This window comes from Myotis lucifugus, unplaced genomic scaffold (assembly GCF_000147115.1).
Source record: "Myotis lucifugus unplaced genomic scaffold, Myoluc2.0 scaffold_35, whole genome shotgun sequence".
Taxonomy (NCBI): Eukaryota; Metazoa; Chordata; class Mammalia; order Chiroptera; family Vespertilionidae; genus Myotis; species Myotis lucifugus.
This window is the reverse complement of record NW_005871083.1, coordinates 7,460,745-7,480,552: the sequence shown is the minus strand read 5'-3', so window position 1 is coordinate 7,480,552 and position 19,808 is coordinate 7,460,745. Positions and strand designations below refer to the sequence as shown.

At 42.8% G+C, this 19,808-nt stretch overlaps 1 protein-coding gene across 1 annotated transcript in view; it reads right to left on the bottom strand.

Moving 5' to 3' along the window:
• Positions 1-19,808, bottom strand: part of ADAMTS18 (ADAM metallopeptidase with thrombospondin type 1 motif 18) — a 124,755-nt gene that overhangs the window by 26,248 nt on the left and 78,699 nt on the right. Inside the window, 6 exon segments of the mRNA XM_023752551.1 lie at positions 3,879-4,123; positions 4,827-4,950; positions 5,652-5,782; positions 8,684-8,856; positions 14,720-14,868; positions 19,120-19,215. Coding sequence (XP_023608319.1) covers positions 3,879-4,123; positions 4,827-4,950; positions 5,652-5,782; positions 8,684-8,856; positions 14,720-14,868; positions 19,120-19,215 — 918 coding nt within the window.

Here is a 19,808-nt window from a genome sequence, read left to right as displayed (position 1 = left end):
GAGTATTCATTCTGGTTCAATTCACAGTTGTATGGAGAGGCATATGAACTTGAACTCCCTTTAAAGAATACAGCCATGGATCACTTGGATATTGCTGTACAGTCTAGTTTTGGGAAAATGTAATTTATTGCTTACTATGATTTTAACTTTTTTAAATCACTGTGTTATATCGATTTAGGAAGGTCTGACCGCATGACAAAAACTGGCCTGAAATTTGATGTTCTCCTGAGAGGCTGAGAGGAATAATTTAAATATTAAAGTCATTAACCCCAATATTTTTAAAAGATAAAATAGACATGATACTAGGTCACTGGATTTGATTTTTTAAAATCTCCTAACACATTTGCAAGTTTTGAATGAAACCACAACTCCTTTAAAAATACAAGCAATTCATGTCCAATTTATCAAGTAAGTTTCTCTGTAGGTTACTTTCAGACAGGTCACATTCCTAGGACATTAAGCTTTCATTGATTCTGTAAGTAGAATGAGTACAAGAAGTGTGGCTTTGTAAGCAAATGTGACCTTATTCCATTGCAGCGAAACTATGGTTTTGTATTAATAGAAATATTATTATAGTTCTTACTTTCATATAGTCGTAAAATTATTTAAAAAAAATATAGCCCAGCCGTGTTGGCTCAGTGGTTGAGTGTCGACCTCGGAACCAGGAAGTCAGGGTTCGATTCCCGGTCAGGACATATGCCTGATTGTGAGCTCTATCCCCAGTAGGAGGCATGGAGGAGGCAGCCAATCAATGATTCTCTCTCATCATTGATTTTCTATCTATCTCTCCCTCTCCCTTCCTTTCTGCAATCAATAAAAATATATTTTTTTAAAATTATGTAATACATATCCAATTGAAACTGGAGAAGATTTTATGTTTTTATAATTTTATTTAGATCTACATAATATTTCCCCTTATATTATAGTTGCTCCCCCATATCCCCCCCCCAAGCCCCCCCGCAAGGCACTGCCTGTATTTGCAAGCAGATGGACTGATGAACCTGACCAATTTTGGAGAACTCCATCACCCACTGAGGTCATCCTTCTATTTCTTAAAAATAGCTCCTAAACGTCAGAAAAAAAATTGGACCTAGTGAACAACCCAAAGATTTCATTAATTTCAGCCAGGTCTAAAATAATATAGATGAATGAGATATGGAGCTATGCTTAGATCAAGCAAAGCACAAATAAAAATTCTCAGCCTGAAGCTGGTACAACATTCAGTGACAATGTGTCAATTATCTGGTTAATGTGATCAACACCGACAGTGCCAGGGGATATTCCGGGCTCTGAAGATGAAAGCGAGAAGGAACTCTGTTATTCTGCTGTGCACTTTCCATCATTCTTGTCTGACTCTTTGTTGTGGTTTCCCTACGGATGATATATGCTTAACAACAAGCCCAAAATTACCAACAGGACTGTCGACACCTACTGGAGTGGCTCTGTGTTTATGAACAAAACCGGAGAAACAACAACAAAGAAGGGCTGCTTGTCACGAGGGAGTAAACCACACATTTCTCACGAGGAGCGACCTGCGCGTGCCTGGGACTGCGAGTGGCAGAAGCCGTGGGAGGCACCTCGTCCCCTTCCCGACCGACATTATTGTTCAGCCACAGACCTCGGTGTGTGTACATTTGCTCAGAGATGGGTCAGAGGCCTCTTGGCAAAGCTAGTAAAGCCATGTTGCTCTAAAACATAAACCTTGCGAGCGCAGTATACCCCACCCCTAAAGAAAACATACCTTTCGAAAGAAAAGAAAAAGATGTTTGTGGCTTAGATGCTGAGTAGAAAAGAAATAGAGCACATCTACAAGGAAAAGATTTGGGAAAAAAAAGTCCAGAAATCCCTAATCAGAGAGTTCAATCTCTGGTGCCTTAGGTTTAATGAAAGCGCAATTTCAGGGGCTGGATGCACTGTTGAGCTCCCGCCGCCCTAACTTCAGTCCAGTTTGATTCGGGGTTCCTATCTTATCCTCTGAGAGACCTGAGGGGGTTGGAAGAATATCTTGTGCTGATGGCTTCTCTCAGACTTAGTGTTGTGAAATCTCTGAGGGACCTTCTATCACACAGACAGAGGTGATAGGACCTGGTGCCTCAAATTGGTAAGACAGTGGAGGTTAACTCATGGTCAAGATCAAGGGCCTAGGCTGCAAACTCAAATGCTGTACCTACTGGGGCCAGAAGTTCTTTTATTTTTTTAGAGAGATGTCAAAAATCTGTATTTTTAAAAATAGGAAATCACCTTATATTAAAGTATTGATCCATTTTGTTTTAATATGCAAATCTGGGACCTGGATTTGACTTGTGGTCGGCAGTTGGCTAACCATGGTCTGAGGTTTAGACTTTAAAAATATACGTGCAATACACTCAGAGGGCAAAATGATGATCATGGTTACAAATATTATGTGCCAAGGACTCTGTAAGCATTGGACTTATCTTAAATTATCCTCAAACTGGCCTTAATAGTTAGCTAGTATTGTTTTTCCATATTTCAGATGTGGGTATTAAGAGATTAAGAAACTTGCCCACGTTTATAGCTAGTTAAGAGTCTATACTTTGCACCCTAGCTGGTTTGGCTCAGTGGATAGAGCGTCGGCCTGCAGATCAAAGGGTCCCCTGGTTCGATTCGGGTCAGGGGCAGTATCTTGGTTGCAGGCTCCTCCCCTGCCCGGGCCCTGGTCAGGGCACATGTAGGAGGCAACCAATCGATGTGTATCCTCTCACATCAATGTTTCTCTTTGTCTTTTCCTCTCTCTCCCACTCTCTCTAAAAATCAATGGAAAAATATCCTTGGGTGAGGATTAAAAAAAAAAGAGTCTGTACTTTCCACCATACTACTTGTACAATATCTGACTTAGAATCCAGAGTTACAGCAGGTCATTTTTTAAAACTGTCTTCTACTCATTTTCCTTAGTAAATGTTTAAGGCTAATGCCTTTAATAACAATAATTATTAGTATAATTATAATTATTATAATTATTGAATTAAGCTACTGTTTCCTTTAATTGAGAAGAGCAGTATCACTTCGCTCGATGGGAAAGATTTGGGCTACAGTTCAACTCTGCTTTTCCCCTCGCTGTGTGAGTTAGGCAAATCTTTTAAGCTTTCTTCACACTCCATTGCTTATTTTTCTGGCACATCAGTGAGGTAGGATTTCTATCCCAATTTTGTGGGTGAGAAACTGAAGCTCGAAATGACTAACGTGAGTGCCTGGTTATGTAAGCCCTCAGTACGCGGGGGCCAGTGTGATTCTACCCAACCCGAAGCACATCACTTGTCTCTGAAAGCAAATGACCAGCCCCGGCTTATACGCTGAACGTGATGAGGACCGAAGAAAATGTACACGTGACAACAGTCCGCAGAGCCATTTGCAGATGCGCTGGCTGTTTTCATTACCATTATTAGCCATTCATACCGCTAAGAGACGGACAGCCTACAAAAGCAAGGTGGCTTGCTGTGATGGAAACTTTCTTGGCGCTCAGGCCAGTGTTCTTTCTGCTCCCTCACTCTGCCCCCTGGGCCAGCTGACCTATGCGGGGAATTGCAGCAATGGACTACCCCAATAGCAGACACAGACACACGGGAACGATGTAAAAAGTACTCCTCTACGTCCTCCTCAGCATTCGGGACAGCCGCGTGCCACAGTGAGAGGCTGGCGTCTAAATGTGAAACTCACACATTTTCTTGGGGACCCATTGGATCCCTGCCCTTTCCCCCCACAAATGGAGTTGCTGCCTCTTCCCCTTTGCACTCTGAAATCGAGCCTGTTAAGGAGACGTGGACTAGAAAGACTGGGGCTCTCAGAGCTCCCTCAAGCTGGGATCATCACTGCCCACTTAGCAGGAGGCACTGGGAACTGAATGAACAGAAGGGGCTTACTTCAAAGACCAGCGTCTCATTAGTGGGTCCTGGCGCGAACAGCCGTTCCGGGCGGTTGAAGGGGCGCTGGTACTCAAACACGGTCCCGGAGAAGAGGAACTCCCCGGGCCAGTCGATGCTCCAGCCCCCCGTCAGGTAGTACTTTTGATGGAGGCTCCGGACGGCGAGGTAACTGGAGGACATCTGCAGCTCCTGGACTTCGATGCTTCGGGCTCCCGCCGGGATGACAACCACCGGGTAATATTCTAAGCGGGAAGAACAGAGCACTTTGTTTTCCACGGGAGGTGACCAGAAAGGCTCAGACACGGAGTGGCCATTTTTTTTTATGAATAAAACCTCTATAACATTTGCATATTGATTTTAATGTAAACATACATTTTCATTTCTCTTGGATAATTACAATTGCTGGGTTGTATGACAATTACATGTTTACACCCCCACTAGTCGTGTGCGGACTGAAGGTACCGCGCAAGGCCACGGAACTCAAGGATGCGATTTATTTTGCATCTACCGACGAGAAAGTGAGAGCCGTGTACTCTCACAGTGATATGCAGAAAACAGGGCTTCAAGTTTAATCTTACTCGAGACGTTTAGATAATTGCTTCAAATATTCATCCAACATTTGAGGGGGTATTATCTAAGTTTCGCAATAAGTTCTCTATTTAACGAATGAATGTGGGGCACAGGACAGCCTGATCAGCAGATTCAGACTGCCGAGTAGAAGGGCATTTGTTTGAACACATCTGAGATGAGTGTGTTGCTAAAACCCTTCACAGTAAAATCCCCGCCTGTCCTCCCTAGCTCTGGCAGAAGTGTAAACGCCATCATCTGCCCTGTGTCAGGTGAGCCAGGTAAAGATGCTCGACCACGTCTAGCATCACTTGAACTTGTTCGGTAGCAGAAGATGTGTCCCACCCGTGACAGCCACGGAGCAGCAGCGTCTCTTACCGTTTGCTTTATGCTGGTTGAGGTACAGGCCTTTATAAAACTTGCAAGTCGAATTATCACCTTTGCAAACACCGCAGGCATCAGAAACTGCTTTAGAGCCAAGTTCATGATCGCATCCCACTGGCTGTGACAAGGAGGCAAAGAGCGAGAAAAATCAAAGGTCAGAGAAGCCAGTGGCTAAGGATAACCAAGCGGTCCACGGTTCCCTGTATTTGCAGAACCTTAGGAAGGAGGTTCAGCTTTATGATGAAAAGCACACTGTCAAGTTTGACTGACTTGGAGTTCAAATCCTTCCCTGCCATTCATGACTAGATTTATGCCCAGGCAATCATATAACTTATCTAGGCTTAGACTCGTCATCTGTAAAATCAGAATAAAAAGTCACCATTGCTACCAATGGCAGGTGAGCCAGCTCTACTACCGAAACCTAAAAACGCTGGACAAAACACACACACACACACACACACACACACACACACACACACACACACACACCCTGAAGAGATCAACTATCTCACAACAAGTTAAAAGTGGGTACCCAAATAAAACTACTAGAAAGAAACAGTAGTACTATTTCAAACACGTGTGAGGTTCTAATCATATAGTGAATGTATTTAGTGAATACGCAATAAAAGTTTACATTCTTATTTAATTTTTACAGCTACTGTGTACAGGAGGCTACGTCATAGGGTTAATGTTGCCCCTTAACCCTATGCCACCTGCTTTTCTGCAGACAGACTCTCTTGCCACCCTTCTCACATTTGCCATCTGATATGAGAAAACACAAACATGATCAGACATCCCAAAGCAGAAAGGTTCTCTTACTTCACAGATCCCATCAATACAAACATCATTTTTGTTTGGGGAGCAAGGAGTTCCGTCTTTCACCTTGCTGGACATTGCGAAAAAAAACTCAAAGTTCTCAGCCTTGCAGTACAGTCTACACCGGTCTTCCTCTAGAAGCAAAGAGAGGACACGGTCAAGAGGAAATCACAGGACAACGACATGCCCTCCAAAAGGATGAATTACATTTATTTAAAACGCTAGCATGAGCATGATCAAAATGGAAAATGTTACTTACAGGTTTGTGTGTGTGTGTGTGTGTGTGTGTGTGTGTGTGTACGTGCGCTCATGTATGTGGCTTTAAAAAATACAAATGCCAGTTAGTAATCCATGTAAAGTTGCTTTAACATCAATATATAAGAATTTAATTTTTTCCAATCCTTAGTACTAGTACGATACACACGTGGATTGTTTAGCTACTCTGCTTGGATAGTAAATATTTGAGGCTTCCTCGGCCCTACTCTCTGCCATTGATAACATATAAAGGAAGGAGTGTTTAAAGTTCCAATAAATCTTTATATTTATATTTTAAATTTTAGTTTTCAATGACAGTTGACATTTAATAATATTTTATATTAGTTTCAGGTATACATCACAGTGGTTAAACAATTATATAATTTACGAAGTGATCCCCCCAATAATTCAGGTATCCACCTGGCAACATACATAGTTACCTCAATATTATTGACTATATTCCCGGAGCTGTACTTTACATCCCCATGACTATTTTGTAACTACAAATCTGTGCTTAATCCCTTTTCACCCAGCCCTCCACCCTCTCCCCTCTAGCAACCATCAGTCTGTTCTCTGCATCTGTGAGTCTATTTCTGTTTTGTTTGTTCACTTATTTTGTGTTTTTAGGTTTCACATATAAGTGAAATCATACCATATTTGTCCTTCACCAGTAAAACTTTATAATTTTCATAAAAAAGCAGGTCAGACTTGGCTCACAGGCCATAGTTTGCTGACCTGAGATTTAGGACATGACTTACTTTAGATATTTATTCAACTAAGCGAAAAAAATTTAGGCATTTCTGAAAAAAGACATATGTCAATAATGTTTATAAAACATACAGAGAAGTATCATATAATGAAAAGGAAGAGGAAGCAAATAAACTGAACTTAAAGGCTAAAAAAAGTAAGTTTTATTGACCACTAAGTTACTGAGATTTCAGATATCACAGGCAAAAAATGAGAGCATTATACTTATAGAGCTCTTGTTATCAGAAAGAAGTTGTTATGCTAATTTCTCAAATAGAAAGAGTTGTTCTAGTCCAGGAACTGCAGATGACATTTCTCACGAGACCTGACGTAGGCAGCACTGTGTGATATCCCTGACAACATCTTACAACAAATGAGTAAACAGTTTGCAAACAGTTGTGCTTCATAAACTCTCTCAATAAAGGACAAAGCCAAAAATGAGGAAGAAGCTCAATTATTATGTTCCAAATATGCAGATGTGTGGATGGATGAACTTTTCCCCCCACCTAGTTGTTTTTAAAAATATATTTTTATTGATTTCAGAGAGGAAGGGAGAGGGAGAGAGAGATAGAAACATCAATGATGAGAAAGAATCATTGATTGGCTGTCTCCTGCACACCCCCTACTGGGGATCGAGACCACAACCCAGGCAGGTGCCCTTGACCGGAATCGAACCTGGGACCATTCAGTCCGCAGGTCAACACTCTATCCATTGAGCCAAACTGGCTAGGGACAGTTTTTTTTTAAATAGCAGTTTTATTTAATGCCTACTAACTTTTGCATTTGAGATTCAGGAGCTGAAATTAACGCAATCTAGAAAGCTCCATTTTTCCAGCACAGTTCCTGAGCAACTTATAAATTAGTCTATTAGAAATACAGAAGAAGGAAAAAAGCTCACTACTGTCAGACAAGGATGGTCTACATTGCTCTCACCAGATGGCTCAGTGGATAGAGTGTTGGGCTGAGGACTGAATGGTCCTAGGTTTGATTCTGGTCAGGTTTTATTTTGGTCAAGGGCAGGGTCGATCCCTGGCCCTGGTTGGACCAATCAACGTGTCTCTCTCACATCAACGTGTCTCTCTCTCTCCCCCTCTCTTCCACTTTCTCTAAAAATCAATGGGAAAATATCCTCAGGTGAGGATTAACAACAAGAAAAAAGAAAAAAAAGGATGGTCTACATTTAAAAGGACAAGAGGGAGGGACAAGAAGGCCTTTACTTTTCTGTCTCCCTCCACTGGGATTTGAGATCCCAAGGCTGGGGTCTCTGTCATATTCAATGTAGTTTCCTTGGCATTGGGCAGGGTGTCTGCCAGGCAGTAAGCATCATCAAGGGAGCATGGATGAGTTCTAATAAATCAAGTGAATGGGAATAATGAAAAAGAAATAAGTAGAACAGTGACAGCTTATTCTGCACAGGTAACAGAAAGCACATTAAATTTGCATATTAGAACTAAAATAAATGTTTTGATGCTTAGCCAAAATAAAAACAAATTAATTTAAAAGTACAATACATGCCATTACTTTAAGTTATAATAAGTACTAAGAACTTAGTATGGAGATAATTTTTATTCGTGTGTGTGTGTGTGTGTGTGTGTGTGTATACATACTCTGCAAATAGGCCTTCCCATGCTTGTAATCATCGAACATGTCAGTTACTGAGTATGGTGTCTCCATGGGGCATATATGGTTTCACGAATTTTTAGTCTGGATAATTCATACCAATTTCAATTAACATCCCTGGGAGACTTAATTGCTGAAATGTCAAAGGTAAGTTTGGAAATATAAGTGCATTCCAAACACATGAATACTTTGGCTTACAGATGTGGGAGACAAGGGGTGTCTTGTGAAATAAAAAAGTGTGGAAAAATAAACAAAACCTATGGAACTGAGAAAACACATGAGCCAGGATGGGTCTGGGGAACAAAAGATAAAAACTGAAACTTTCATACAGGCAGCGATTTCTTCTGGCTGTTCGTTCACATTACCGTCCATGTAGAGACCTATTTATTTGAGGGTCACACAGACCAAATTACCTTCCACTTTCGTATAGGGTTTCCACTGGTAGAACCATCCCCGGAAAGGTTTGCTGTTATATTCTGCACACTGCTGGGCTCGAAAATCCAAGCTATTCTCATGGCAAGGGTTAATGTTGCACAGCTGATAAATGCGGCCGGAACCTGGACAGAACTTGCCACCATACTGAGGCCTAAAAAAAAGAAGAGTAAAGAACTTTAATGCTGGCAGTCAAAGGGCTCACTATTCGTCACAGAGGGTACTATACCGAGGAACAATCCAGATGGGTGTTGTCCCGCATATATAGTCTATTATGAGAACGGAAGTCTGTAGCATACAACTTGTCACATCCCTTCTTGTATCCCTGGCAGACATAACTAATCAATCAAAGACCCTTTTTGTTTGTTTTTTGTTTTTTTTGGCAGAGCCTGACATTTCCTTAAAATCCCCCTTTAACACAGCCCTCAAGGTAGCCGCTATCACTGCTCATCAACTGGAACTGGCAGGTTAGATCAAACTTATTTGCCATTTCTGATCCAATTTGTACATTCTGGCAATTTCCTTAAAAACCGATGAAAGCATATTTTGACACTCATCCTATCACCTTGTATGTTAGGAAACCTGTAAACGCACCTCAATGTTCTTATTAAGGTCGATGTGTGCCACACACACACCCTATGTTGGCATCAAAGCTCTTCAAATGCGAACCCAAGCCACTCGCCAGCTTCTCTCCCATTTCTAAACACTCATCATCTTCCCACAGGCTGTCCGGCACCTGCTGCTGCGTGCAAATTCCGGACCCTGGGGAGACGGAGCAGAAAGCCCCATCTGCCATGCTTCCCAGGCCAGCTTTGTCAGGCCCTGGGCTGATATTTTGATTACTGTCTGACTCTTGTGTGTTTTATTCTAATTGTTCCTAAGCTCCAAGGCAAAACATTCCCTCGTTTTCATCTGCACAATCACTTTTTAACTTTGCAGGTGGCCTACGCTTTTCCTGCCAAGCACGATGGGAAATGGATTTCAAGAGTAGGGAACCCCATCAGAACATAAATAATTAGGATCTAATGGCAAACTCTTTAAGATCTTGGTAGGCAGGCTGCAAAACATCAGAAAGCAAAATAAAGGAAAAAAGGAGCACAAACCACACGGAAAGTCACCACTACCATCGTGTCCAGCTTAGTCTGGGCACAGAGCAATTGCTTCTTTTCGGTCCCACTATTTTTTTGGCGGTTTCCTCCAAAGGCTAAAACCCAAGGATGGATCGTCTCACACCAGAGCTCAATGCAAACATGTAACACGAAAGAAGTCTCCAGGTTAATAAACTGATGTGATTAAAATTCCTTGTCTCTTTAGGAAGCACAGGAATGCTATAAAACACCCTGGATTTGCTTCAGCATATTTTATCAAGTCCTCCTAGAACTGCATGCGAAAATGGATTCAGCAGAAACGGGAAGTGTCACGCTGCCAGAATGAGATTTTTCTGCTATTTCAAAACATTCTGGAGTAACTACTTAAACATCCAGCAGTCACTGGACTAGATCAAGTCCCCGAGGACTTCTTAAATCATTACCTAAAAAGCGTTGAGCAAAACTTTAAAGGGCCACATCTGACAGTCTTCCTATTGCTGGTCATCTTTAGAGAGCCGATGCCAAGGTTTCTCAGTGTAAGACTCTCTGTCTGAGATTTTACACATAACCTGCATTTCGACGATTTAAACGCACTCAAGTGAAAGAAGACCACATGTGTTACTTTTTCAACGCTGAAACGATAACAGGGAAAAGACCTCAAAGCTCATAGAGCCATCTCCTCATTTGATAGATGAGACAAGTGGCTGACAGAGCTCACAAAACTTGCATAAAGGTCGCAGGGCTACAGGAGAGTGGAGCTAAACCTCTATCTCCGGGCTCTCCGCCCACTGCACTCTGCCTGCGCCTCACTGTTAGCCAGTAGGACCTGTGCACGGGAGAGGAAGAGTAACACACAGTGGCTGGGGAGCTGGCCTTCGCTAAGGCTGCAGATCTGGACTGAACTATTCTCTGCCTCTTCCCAGCTTATCTTTAGGCAATTTTATTCTAATCTGTAAAGGGGGGGGGGCGCAATTGTGACAATGAACTGAGACCGCATTTGGAAAGAATTTAGGACACAGTCTCGGGCCCAGTTTGCACAAGTAAATCATAACTGTATGAAAATGCTTTCTACTTTTAATGACTGGCAAGCATTTGGACTTTTCCATCAAATCTTCCAATACAGGTCCATTTTTCTGCAGCTATGAGCATGGGTGTTAGGATAAGTTAACAGAAAATTCATCGGGGGCATCCCTTGGTATAATAACTTAAGATTTTAAGAAAATGTAGAAAGTGAGACAACAAATGTCTAGGCACACGATTTTGTGTTTATATTAGACTATTTTAAAGTTTACCCATAATTTGCTTCTGCATAATCTGTCAGGTCCTCCCTGTAAATGGTTATCATATTGGCTGGCTGATATCAGAACCATGTAGGGAGCCCTGCTAAATACACAGACACAGTCTTGGGCCCTTCCCAGACATTTTCCCTGAGAATATATGGTGGGGAAGATCCAAACCTCATTTTTTAAAAGCACACTTGGTGATTCTGATCATCAGCTGGGCCTAGAAATTACCAGTTGGGAAAAGAGCCAGAGGTTGGATTCAATGATTATTCTGAAGCTATGAACCTAGTGGTGTATTATTCTTTCTCAAGTAGACTCACATTTTAGGAAAAAGTTCTAGAATGCCTTAATGTGTTTAATTTTCACAGTTTTCCTAAACAGTTTATAGGAGTTTTACTAGGCTCCCTTAAGTATAATCATTTTATAGCCAGGGACCCAGGAAAAATGTCAACGGATTAAGACTGTGGGCTCTTGGTCCCACTCTAACATGATCAGCTTGGTGACTTGGGCAAGAATTGCTGCTGTGAATGGGACCCTCTGCCACCCTACTTATAAAATAACTGGATGAGACAACAGATTGCAACTCACGGAGGAATAAAAAGGGCCACATGTACCTGGGATTGGCCATTTCCGGACCAGATTAACCTGTCAAGTCTTGGGAAGCTGAAATGCATCCCCGAATTGGCCAGGAATAACTCACTTTTTATGAAACAAAAATATGTTCTGGGAAAACCATCATGGTGTGAAATAAAAAAGCTCGCATTGCCTCCACATGAAAAAATAAAAATGGTCAGGCTGAGTGATGGGAACAGACCGAATGTTTGAACTGAAGGAAGAAAGGAACCTGCAGGGAGGAGAAAAAAAGCAGCTGTACTACAACCAAGTGAAATAGGAACAGAGAACATCTAACCCAGTGGTTCTCAACCTTGGCTGCACGTTAGAATCACCTGGGAATCTTTTTAAAATCCTGATTTCTGGGTCTCATCCTCCGGAAATTCTGTTTCTTTGTTATGGGTTGGGGCCACAACATTAGTAACAAAGAAACAGAATTTCCGGAGGATGAGGCTCAGAAATCAGGATTTAAAAAAGATTCCCAGGTGATTCTAACGTGCAGCCAAGGTTGAGAACCACTGATCTAACCCAATGGCCTTGGGATAGTCGACCACTAGCTTGTTTCATTGGTGACTTCGAGCTTAATGGAAGCAAACAGTACCCTGACTAGACTTGTTTAAAATTAAAACTGCACCAAATGGAACTACTTTAGTGATTAATTCTCCTATTAGGCATCTCTAAAATTATGACAGGGTATTTCCACGAACAATGCCCTATTATCATGAGAGCTCTCGATCCCGCAGATATGGGAGAGGTTTCCTTTAAATCTCAGGGGCGTCATTCATGCACTTTACCAGCAGGGCTGGTAAATTAGGCAATCTATTTCTTTCTTGGGGAAAAAAAATCGAGATTGTAAAATGTAGTGAAGTATGAAAACCAGATCCATGAAATATGTTGCAAAAATGAAAAGTAATATGATGAATTTTAACAATCCTATCCAAGACATGGGCTGTGTTCAAAGTAGACAAGAGTGGTTTTAATAACCTGATATAAATTGTACATGTACCACAAACCTCCCTACCGTTACACACAGTCACTGGGTCTGACTAGGGCAGTCAGTCTCAGCTGGGGATGACTCTGCCCCTACAGGACATTTGGCAAGGTCTGCAGACAGTGTGGTTGTCATAACTTGGAGACTGTGGGGAGGGGTGTTAAGAGGGGAAAGGCTAGGGATGCTGCTAAACATCCTGTCATGTACAGGGCCAACTCCCACAGCAAAATAACGATCCAGCTGAAAATGTCAACAGTGCCCTGGCCGAGTAGCTCAGTTGGTGAGAGTGTTGTCTTGATGCGCCAAGGTTGTGGGTTTGATCCCTGGTCGGGGCACATACAAGAATCAACCCATGAATGTCTAAATACATCAAACAACAAATTGATCTCTCTCTCTCTCTCTCTCTCTCTGTCTCTCTCTTTTTCTCCTTCTCTCTCTAAAATCAATAAGTTAAAAAAATTAAAATAACCTGTCCATAGTGCCGACATTGAGAAATCCTACGTTAGCCTGAGATAGCCCAATGCGTGCCTAGCAAGCCATGGTTGATGTATCTCCCAACCCTCCCTGGTATTTTGGAACAAAATGGCCTCTTGACCCAGCTCACTTACACAAAGTATCACTGTCTCTTTACAAATTTGCTTGGGCTTTCGTTTCATCATTTATTTTAGTTCTCAACCTACCAGGCATTCCTGCGATATTTACAACCTGCCAGGCACTTTTAAAGAGCACTTTACAAATATGAACTCAGTTGATGAAGGTACTATCTTTATCCTACTTTACAAGTGAGGAACCTAGAGTGGGAGAGGCCGTGGTCCATGGCCACAGCCCTGGAAGCGGTGGGCCACGAGGCCAACCCAAGTGATTGGGACCGAGTCTGTATTCCCACCCCCCACGCTGTGCCACCACTCCGGTTATGTTGTACAAATCAACGCCTCTATTTTCCAACATCCCATCACATCCTCCTTACTCCATAGCATCCTCCCAAGTCCAGTTGCATTAATCAGACCTCTCCCCACTGCTTCTCAGGGCTGGCCCTCTGTTGCCCTGTGTTCCTAGCGAGCTTTCAGATGAAATGATGAAAACCACATGGACCTCAGAACCTTCGCCGAATGCCCATTAGATGCTCCTTGGTGTGTCAGAGATTCTACAGGAGCAATTTTTAATCCTCCCCAAACCTTTTAGGTATTATCATCTCCATTCTATACACATAGGCCCAAGCTCACAGCTCACATGACCTTCCCAAAGCCACACCGTGAATACATGGAAGGCCAGACATTTGGGGTCATATCAGTCTGCCTCCTGAACTTGGGCTCTTTCTACAGAACCATGTCAATCAGGAAACATACATGTTTCCTGTGGGAATTAGAGCCCATAAAAGTAGCATTAAACCCCCTTCTCCACACAGCACAAACTAGTTCAGAATCCCCGGACCAGACCAGAGGGTGCCCACAGGTGATCACGGGCCAATTTCAATCCATGGACATTTTGATTAATCCTCATCATGTGTGTGGGTTGTTTTTTGTTTTTTTTTTTTTAAAGAAAATTGAATTTGTCGTCGATATTTTAGAAATTAGGAAAATTCACACACATTTTTTTTAGATTTCTGGTTTCTCTTGCAAAGTCAGACAGATCTGTCAACACGTGTTGCTGTACATTCCTGCGAGGCAAAAATCAGCATACTTTCTCCAATTCATCACTTTGAGAGACACGTGCTCCCCCGGCCAAGCCTCTCTGGTCCCCAATTGCACGGCGTTTGGGTGTGTGACTGTGCGGCCCTAACTTAGACTCAGAAAGTGAGTAGCTTGGACGGACCGTTACTACCATTGCTGGAGCCCTTGATCAGACTATTCATGTGGGGAATCACTCCTTGCTGTTTTTTGGTTTCCGCCCCTCCCCCCCCCCCAACCTTTACATGCAGCAGTAAGACCATCAATGACTGCTATGAGCCGGAGCGAAGAAAACTGCCCATAAAACAGACAGAAGCAGTATATTACCGGCTGAGGGTTAATGCCTGACACGGCCTCACTTGCTGCGGAGCCTTACTTGGGGTTGTTGCAGTGTCTCTCCTGGTACTTGACTCCTCCGCCACACGTCCGGGAACAGTCTGACCACTTGGACCAGGAGGACCACTGGCCGTGGACGGGCCGGGGGCCGTGCTCCCCGAGCTTCACACACTGGCCTTGGCGACACCACTGTGGAAAGAACATGGGACATGTCTCCTGTCAGGGCCACCTGGGGAAGGGCGAGGAGACGCACACGCCTGCCCGTGGACAGGGAAACCCGAGTCTGTGGGCAGGTGACATTCCTTCCCAGGCTGCGCTGTAGGAACAGCGGCTTAGTGTGCATTTCCCATGTGCATTTTGAAAAGCTGACATTGCCCAGCCGGTGTGGCTCAGTGGTTGAGCGTCAACCTATGAACCAAGAGGTCACGGTTCGATTCCCTGTTGGGGCGCATGCCCGGATTGCGGGCTCGATCCCTAGTGGGGGGGGGGGTGGTGTGCAGGAGGCAGCTGATCAATGATTCTCTCTCATCATTGATGTTTCTATCTCTCCCTCTCCCTTCCTCTCTGAAATCAATAAAAAACATTAAAAAACCCCCAAACAAATTGAAAAGCTGATGTCTAGAGAGAAGGGCCATCTGTCACCCACGAGCTTTGTGAGCTGTGGAGGTGAAATGCTCAGACCAGATCACCCCCTCTACCCCCAATAGCCAAGGGAGTCAGAGCAGAGAAATGACAACAGAGCCTCCCTAGACTTTTAGGGACATCGCTGTGTAGAGAACAGCTTGGCGCATGCGCTCACGGAGAGCCAGTTTTGAAGACATTAACAGAATTTACCATTCTGATGGTTATCTCATCATAAAAACAGATACAGCCATGCAAACATTTCTGCTTATTCCACCTATAGCGGTCTTAAAAACTGCACTTGTCTTAATAAAACTGAATAGCTTCCACTGTGCTTTTAGATAACACCGTTTTGTGTGTATAAAAGGTCCCGACTTAAGACCCCTGGATGACTTGGAACTCTGAGGGTCTCTCATGACTTAGCTCTGGGTCTTCGTTTGTCAGTGATGTGCTCGCCAGGGCGAGAACGGTTTTCTGCCCTAACCTTTCCTTTTAGTTTTCCTCTGTAACACAATCCAGGCGCTGCGGGTCCTCTCTGTCCTTGGGGGTTGCGTTAGCCTCTGGGGGTGGTTTCTCTCCTGTGGTGCTTTTACCAGGAGCAAGTTCTGCGTGACTTAGCGTAAGCACACCCTTTTCCGAAAGCCTGTGCAGTCAGACCCACAGGCCTGTGCCGGGTTCTGCTGAGTGGGGGTTCGGTTACAGGATCATGAGGAGGTTTGACATTCAAATGTTCACTTTGCCTCCATGATCCATTTGGCTGGTGGCTGTTTATTGTCTTGCTAGTGCACTTTGTCTAGGTCAAGATATTGCTTCCTGTCTTCAAATTCTTGCCACGAACTGATTAATTCTTCTGTTTATACTGTTGCTTTCCCTTGGATTAATTGCCGTTTCAGGGTTTGCACGAAAGCCTACAACACTGTTGAGGACTTTGGGGTCGGGGAGGAAGCAATCGGTCATTTGAGGATTCTATCGACCATAAGCGCCAATCTGAATCTTCCCTACTAAGAGTCCCCGAGCCCTCCTGGACAGAGCTCAGTGGCTGAGACAAAATAACAATGACAAACAGCCAACAACAACAGCAGCTACCATTAAGTGGCTTCTATGTACCCCCAAATGGTGCAGGCAGGGGACGGAGGGGGACTTTAGATGCAGTATCTAATGTAATCCTCACAAAGTACTTAGGGGTTAATAACTATTTTCTGGATGAGAGAACTCCAGCAAAGAGATACTAACTTGCCCAGAATCACACATCTGTCCAAGTAGCTACACAACTAGCTGAGACTGGATTTCAGCTCAGCAGCCAGAACTCCTGAACTCTGATACCACCAAGGTATCTGAACTCTGACCTAATTTCTATTTTGAAAATGTGTTTTTTAGTTCTGTTCCAACCCTTCAATTATTTCAACTGTCTTTTATTCCAGTATCGTAGTATTGACAGTCTCCTCCGGGTTCTTCATTTAGTAGAGGAGTCAGGAACATACAAGAATATATACCCATGCATGCACAATCCACATGTATATATAAAATTCTACTAGTACATATACCATGTGACTGTAAAACAGACAGACATATAACTGTATCTATCCAAACAGATGTATTTCTAGCACTGCTTCTAATTTCAAATAGAATGGCCATAGCTGGGCAAACGTCTTTACTGATAGACAACAAGCACAAACCTTTCTTTCCTTGCACACAGATCTAGATAAAAGAATGTGGCTTCCATATCCTCACCCATTTACTGAACATTCATGGTAAAGCTGTCACTGAAGGACGAGGGCGGGACTGGAGAAAGATGGGGAAGGATTCAGTTGGGTTCCAGTTACAGAGGAATAAACAAAACATGGAGTAGCTGCTACTCTGCAAGACCCTTGAGATAAAGCATGAGTAAGACACAGCTCTGGCCTCATGGAGTTTACAGTCTAATAAATAGTCAGTTACATTCCCCCAGTGGAGGGAGACTCAGAGAACCATCAATATGAATGAGGAAGAATTATACTGAGTGAAACTTACCAGAATGCTTTCTACAGAGGGTGGCCTTACAATTAAGGGCTTTCCTCCAGTATATAGATCCATAGTGTGGTCTTTCAAAATAGTGGGTGGGGAAAATGTTAGGACATCTGTTTTCTAACTCCTGGCTTGATGTGTCTCATGTTATATTAGCTGAAGTCTAATCCAGGGGCATTTTTGTCCCCTGGAACTAGATCCCGGATATATGTATGTAACAAACCTTAACCTATGCCATTATGCACTATTTTCCTCATTTATTATATCAGTATTTTCTTGTACATCCCTCTTACATTTAATACTGTTGCTTTCTTAATGACAAAAATATCTATTAATCTTCAAGCTGAAGTTCTAAATTTTGATGCTTTAACAATACAAATAACTTGAGCAGAACCTGTATTTTCAATCATTCAATTAATTCATGGTTTTGTGTCATTCCAACCACTCTTGTGCATGCTTTCATGAGAATCCTTATCGGGATTGCGTAAGACAGGTGCATCTGATTAAAAATTCCATGTAATGCCTTCTTAAATGTCTATTTTCTTTAAAGTACAAAAAAGTGAAAAACTGCCAGTCTTTGAAGACATTAGAAAAATGACTTAACTAATATCAGAAAGCCTTTTCTGACACATCTATTTTCAGGTGTGTCTATCCTTGCCTTTATTGTTACTCTGTCACTAAAAGTCTCTCTCTCATCTGACTGAAGAACTTCAATTCAAATCCAGCATCCGCCTTGGTGCACCCACTCATTGTCATTGATTCTAAGAGCACACCAATCACAAGCAAGCTTCCTCTCCCATTCAGATGGGCCTCACTAGCAATTCTGTGCTTAAAGAAAGTGTGCTTATAAAGAAAGCTAGAGTTGTTGGCTTCTGCACAGGTCTCCCCACTAAACTAAATTTTTGAAGAGATAAAACTGAGTTTTACTCATCGGTGTATCCCCAGAGCTTTCTGTCTCTGATAGCTAGTAGTCAGGAAATTATTGTGGCATTGAATTCACTTTCAAGGACCAATTCTTTTATATGCAGGCTTGTGCTGCCTCGAGAGAGCCAAAAGCAGAGATAAACATCCTGTAACCTCATATGCTCTTTCATCAGTCATTGCTCCCTTATCTCGGCCTTTCAAAGGAACGCCCCAAATCTGGAGCATTTACTGAACTTCAAGTGTACCTCTCCCTCCAGATTCTACTGGGACAGGGGAAGAAAAATAGAAACTAATATGCGAGAGTTCTTCACTCAAAACACAAAAATCGCCCATAATCTTCCACAATGAAAGTGGTTCTTAGGGTTGAAGACAGGGCCAAGCAAAAAGAACTTTCTGGTACAACATGGATGGAGACACAGCTTACCCTTCCGCAGAAGTCACTATGTGATGGGCCTCGATTGGCCTTATCACAGGCTCCACGCTGGTCCTGGGAAGTGCTTAATAGAGGCCTTGTATGGAGGGGCCATCTTTTCTTTGCTATCAAAGGGCTATCTGCTCCCTGAGGCCTTTCTATGCCGAATCAAGTTTAAAAGACAAAGAATATGCAATGAAACCTACCAGCTCATTGAAAGAGAAATATTTTGACCCAAACCTCCAGCTGAAAATAAAAAATAAAGGCAAAAAGCAACAACAACAAAATCTTAAACAATCGAGCCAACTGGGCTACGTTTGCATTGAGTTTTATAAGCTGCTAGCTAATGCTGGTTCATTTAATGAGAAGTTAGAATATACACACAGAGAGGCATTCTATTCTGAGGTTGCAGCGCAAAGAGTTTGGGTTCTAGGCTCCATCAAGTTTCTAGAACAAAAACTAACAAGTATGCAGTTTACCATACTCAAGCCACAAACGGTCCCTTCCGCTGCAGGCATAAACTTCGTCTCACACCTGTGGCCCACTCGATGGCACCAAAGTGACTTGCAAATGTCCTGAAAGGAAAGGAGGAACTGGTAAGGGTGATGATTCAATAAAATAAAAAATCCAAAGTTTTCGTACACATATTATATTCAGAGGTGGCTGAAATGACACTTTATCCAGAAAGTGAAGGCAAGAGAAGTTGGTAGAAACAAGGTAACCAGTAGTATGTTCTAACCGATGAATTCCCTACACTATCCCCCCCCCCAATTCAGGTATGTTTAGGAATGACTGGGAGTGAACAGTAGTTAATTTAGAGACCATTTGGCTGGAAGCTAAGAGGTCTGGTTTCTAATAACAACAGAAACAAAACAACAATATAACAACCAGTGAAGCAGAAGAGGCCAAGACTGGACTAAAGCCTGATTCCAATCCTTGTCTGGAAACTCCAGGTTGCATGCCCTGTGCACGTGTTCTGGAAGGCTTGTAAGCGCAGTTTCTTCCTCTGATCATGTTAGCACGTGCCCCTGTAGGGTTCTTCTCAAGGATACAGGATGTAAGTGATCACTGTCATTACCTTCTTTATCTTTATAGTAATTGTCAAGCATTTAGACAGTTTAATTCTCGCAGTAGGTCTATGAAATACATAAACCCCCATGCTATACTG